This window comes from Mus pahari, chromosome 1 (genome assembly GCF_900095145.1).
Source record: "Mus pahari chromosome 1, PAHARI_EIJ_v1.1, whole genome shotgun sequence".
Classification (NCBI taxonomy): domain Eukaryota; kingdom Metazoa; phylum Chordata; class Mammalia; order Rodentia; family Muridae; genus Mus; species Mus pahari.
In genome coordinates this window covers 155,395,498-155,399,601 of record NC_034590.1, presented here as the reverse complement: position 1 = coordinate 155,399,601, position 4,104 = coordinate 155,395,498, and the positions used below count along the sequence as shown (strand labels likewise).

The 4,104-nt window shown below is 43.4% G+C and overlaps 1 protein-coding gene and 1 pseudogene across 1 annotated transcript in view; both read left to right on the top strand.

The window, feature by feature from the left end:
* LOC110329652 overlaps positions 1-621 on the top strand; it is a 5,000-nt pseudogene extending 4,379 nt beyond the window's left edge.
* Positions 1-3,662, top strand: part of LOC110321409 (cytochrome P450 2C23) — a 27,781-nt gene extending 24,119 nt beyond the window's left edge. The window contains exons 8-9 of the mRNA XM_021197654.2: positions 1,517-1,658; positions 3,060-3,662. Coding sequence (XP_021053313.1) covers positions 1,517-1,658; positions 3,060-3,241 — 324 coding nt within the window. The 3' untranslated portion in view covers positions 3,242-3,662. The remainder of the gene's footprint in view (positions 1-1,516; positions 1,659-3,059) is intronic.
* The last annotated feature ends 442 nt before the right edge of the window (positions 3,663-4,104 follow it).

Here is a 4,104-nt window from a genome sequence, read left to right as displayed (position 1 = left end):
CTTTCTTTTTTTAGATTTTTAAAAAAGATGTATCTATTTATTATATGTAAGTACACCGTAGCTGTCTTCAGACACACCAGAAGAGCGCATCCAATCCCATTACAGATGGTTGTGAGCCACCATGTGGTTGTTGGGATTTGAACTCAGGACCTCTGGAAGAGCAGTCAGTGCTCTTAATTGCTGAGCCACCTCTCCAGCCCCCAACCATCCTTTCTAACACAATTTAAAGACACATTAACTTTAGATTTGCAGGCTGAAGGAAGACAGAAGGGGGAAGCCTGAAAGTCTTTGATTTCTATAGTTAAACCATTGTTTCTATGAGCGCAGAAAACCTGCGCATCCAGGAAGAAGATTGCAGTCCAGAGCATGCAGTAGTCTTGCATCTCAGCTGAGCTGTTTCTGGCCACGTTCTCTGGAGTTGTGTGGTCTGACAGCATGCTCAGTACAGGGCACATGCTGTGTCTGGATAAGACGGCAGCAAAGCCACAGGACACCACCCCTGTAAGGACTATGGGGAAATGCCCCCAGATTCTTTATGTGTTGGATTTGGATGACATTTTTGGTCCTTGTGTGTTCAGAAACGTGTTACTGTGGCTAGCTCGCGTACAGTTCCCACTCTGATAGCTTGCTTTATATTGCTTCAATAACGCTGTGACCAAAAGCAATTTGGGAGGAAAGAGTTTATTTACAGTTAGCTTACAACTCCCAGGTCACAGTCCATTGAAGGAAGCTAAGGCAGGAACCGAAGCCATGAAGCAGCGCTGCCTCCTGGCTTGCTCCTCCTGGCTTAGCCAGTTGACTTTCTTAGCCACCCCAGGACCCCCTGCCCGAGGGCGGAGCTTCCATAGTGGGCTGGGACCCCCACATCAATCAATCCTTGGTCAAGAAAATGCTCTATATACAGGCTTGTATTTTCTCAGTTGAGGATCTTTTGTTTTGTTTGTTTGTTTTTGGAGACAGGGTTTCTCTGGATAGCCCTGACTGTCCTGGAACTCACTCTGTAGACCAGGCTGGCCTCGAACTCAGAAATCCGCCTGCCTCTGCCTCCTGAGTGCTGAGATTAAAGGCATGAGCCACACACCCGGCTCGAGGATCTTTTTATTACGCCATTTTACAAGTGAGGGGAATGAGGTTCCAGTGTACAGACCCGAGGCTCAGCGGCTCATTTCCTTCCACTTACATCAGAATCCAGAAAGGAGGAAAAACAACAAAAAAAGTAAACATGCCAAAGTACGTCTTTCAGCTTGAGGTTGAAGCTCCCAAAAAAAGCGCCTGTGTGGGCACTGTGAGCTGCTGCCTCAGATTTTCATCAACTAATTCTTGAATGCTGACTGTCACTTTTACCACAAAGAACTGCCAGGCCGGTAAGTGCGCAAGCGTGTAGCAGCGGTAGACAGTCAGGGGATATGTGAGTATTTCCCTGTTAATCCACTGTTACTCAGAGCATTTGAGCGGCTTGTGAGCTATAGGCTAACTGTGGCGAAGCACCTCTGTGGTCTCCGTTTCTTGGTTCCAGGGCACCACTGTGTTCCCGTTACTATTTTCCGTCTTGTTGGATCAAAAGGAGTTTCCCAACCCAGAGACGTTTGATCCCGGACACTTTCTGGATAAAAATGGCTGCTTCAAGAAAACAGACTACTTTGTTCCTTTCTCCCTTGGTAAATATACACATTTTGGGCAACTCTTAGCGTCACTGAATTATGTCTTATGTGATCCACTGATGCAAAGTCAATTGATCAAACTGTCCTAACTTCGCAAGTCTAGCTAGAGACATTTAAGTCCCTATACCAGTCACATCAGCTTAGTCATCCAGGAACTATTGTGTGGCTGGTAATTGCAAGTTCTTAAAGAAAACAAACATTAAATTCAGATGTCACCTATTGCTTGGCAATGAAGAAACTGTTGCAAACTTTGCTGATTTTCCTTTATAATATCAACTTTTCCAAAACACTCCAAGATATAAATGTCTTCATTTAACTGTTATTAATTATTAATAATATTAATTTTCTGATTCTCAGAGCCAGAGTCCATCAAAGAACCTTCATCATCTTTCTTCTCCAAATTTGGCCTCCAGTTATATTTACTGGAAGGCCATAAAACCCACTTGGCATTATCAGCCTGCATTCCTTCTCACTGTTAGTCTGTATATTTATTTGACTAGCATTTTTTTTTCTAAATAAGCAGTTTAAGGAGCTTGAGGTTGTTGTGGTAAACCAGTTGCCTATAAGTACGTAAGGCCCCAGGTTTGATCTGTAGGCCTGCAAAAATAAATCAATAAATAACAAATCAGTAAGTTTAATATGCATCGTTTCTAACTACAATGATAACAAATATCCAACATAAAAATTCTATAAACTAATAGAAGAGAGGGAAGTAAAACTACCTGCAATTTCCCATTATCGAGATAATCACTTATGATCTTATCACAGATACTTTAACAGTACCATGGTATATGTAATGGGTTATTATTATTATTATTAAGTTTGGCTTATTCTGTACAGTCTGTAGTAATCTGCTTTTACATAGTATGCTGTGATAAAGGATATTAAATCATCTTCCATGAAAATCCTACCGTTGCATTGTATAATAGGCTCATAACACGTTGCTTACCCAGTCCTTTATAGAGCCAGGTCTAGGTGTCATTCATTCCCACAGTATCATAAAAAACGATGCAGGTGCTGGCCTGAAAGCCTTGCTACTTCTGTCAGATAACCCCCTGGAACTTCATTGAAGATGAAGATTTCTTGAGTGTTTCTAAACGTTTTTAACTTTTCACTTGATGTATATGGGTACACATGCGCTTTCAGGGGCCAGAAGAGAGCGTCAGATCCCCTTTAACTGAAGTTAGAGCCGTTTGTGAGCCACCAAGTTGGTGCCAGGAACCTGGGTCCTCTACAAGAGCAACCAGGGATCGTAACCCCTGGGCCATCTCTGGCCCCTAGAGCATTGTGATAAGTGCTCGTTTACTGTCCTCCTGAGGGTTCTGATGGGCATTTGTCAGTGGCTTTCAGGTCTCATTTGGACATGAAGAGAGCTAACAGGGTGTTTTCTCCTTCCAGGGAAGCGGTCCTGTGTTGGCGAGAGTTTGGCCCGCATGGAGCTGTTCCTGTTCTTCACCACCATTCTGCAAAAGTTTTCCCTAAAGGCTCTGGTGGAGCCAAGGGACCTTGATATCAAGCCTGTTACTACTGGGCTTATCAACTTGCCGCCACCTTACAAGCTGTGCCTTGTTCCAAGATAAGAGTTTCTCCTTCTAATCATTCAAATCAAAGTAATTGTTTCCTTCTTTTTCTATAAACAATCTATTATGCTAAGTGCTACCTAGGCCAGAAACATCACTCACTAACACCACATGGGCATTTGCTTGGATCTAAAAATCTGGGTCCTGAAAGCTCCCAGGACACAGGCAGGGCGTCTCAGTTCCTCACCTGTCTATAAACCAGGCCCTAAGCACAACTGATACCAGATCCACAAGGCCTTCATCAGATGCCACCTGCAAGCAGCTGTGTGCTCTTCTGTGGCTTCAGAAATAGAATTATATTCTGTCACTGTTTCGATAGAGAAATTAATGTACCAGCCCACACACATTTTTCCTATTCTCACGTAAAAGCATTTATGTGGTTGGTGTCACCTTCACGAAATAAATTCTCACTCCAATAATAGTTTCTTTGTATGTTTGACTTTATCTCAAGTCTCAAAAAAACCCAAACAAACAAACAAACGAACAAAAAAACAGACTCTTTCCTTGGCCTGTAATCTACAAGAAGATAAATAGTAGAATCCAATGGTAATCTCCAGAGCTTCCCCTGCTCCCCCATCTATTGGCAGCCATTGGTTTGCATGTGGCCCAAAGAGCATCCTTAAGAAGTGAAACTATGGGGGTTGGAGAGATGGTTCAGTGGTTAAGAGCACTGACTGCTCTTCTGGAGGTCCTGAGTTCAATTCCCAGCAACCACACCACATGGTAGCTGATGCCCTCTTCTGGTGTGTCTGAAGACAGCTATAGTGTACTCACATACATGAAATAAATAAATCTTTAAAGGAGAAGGAGGAGGAGGAGGAGGAGGAGGAGGAGGGGGAGGGGAAGGAGGAGGAGGAGGAGGA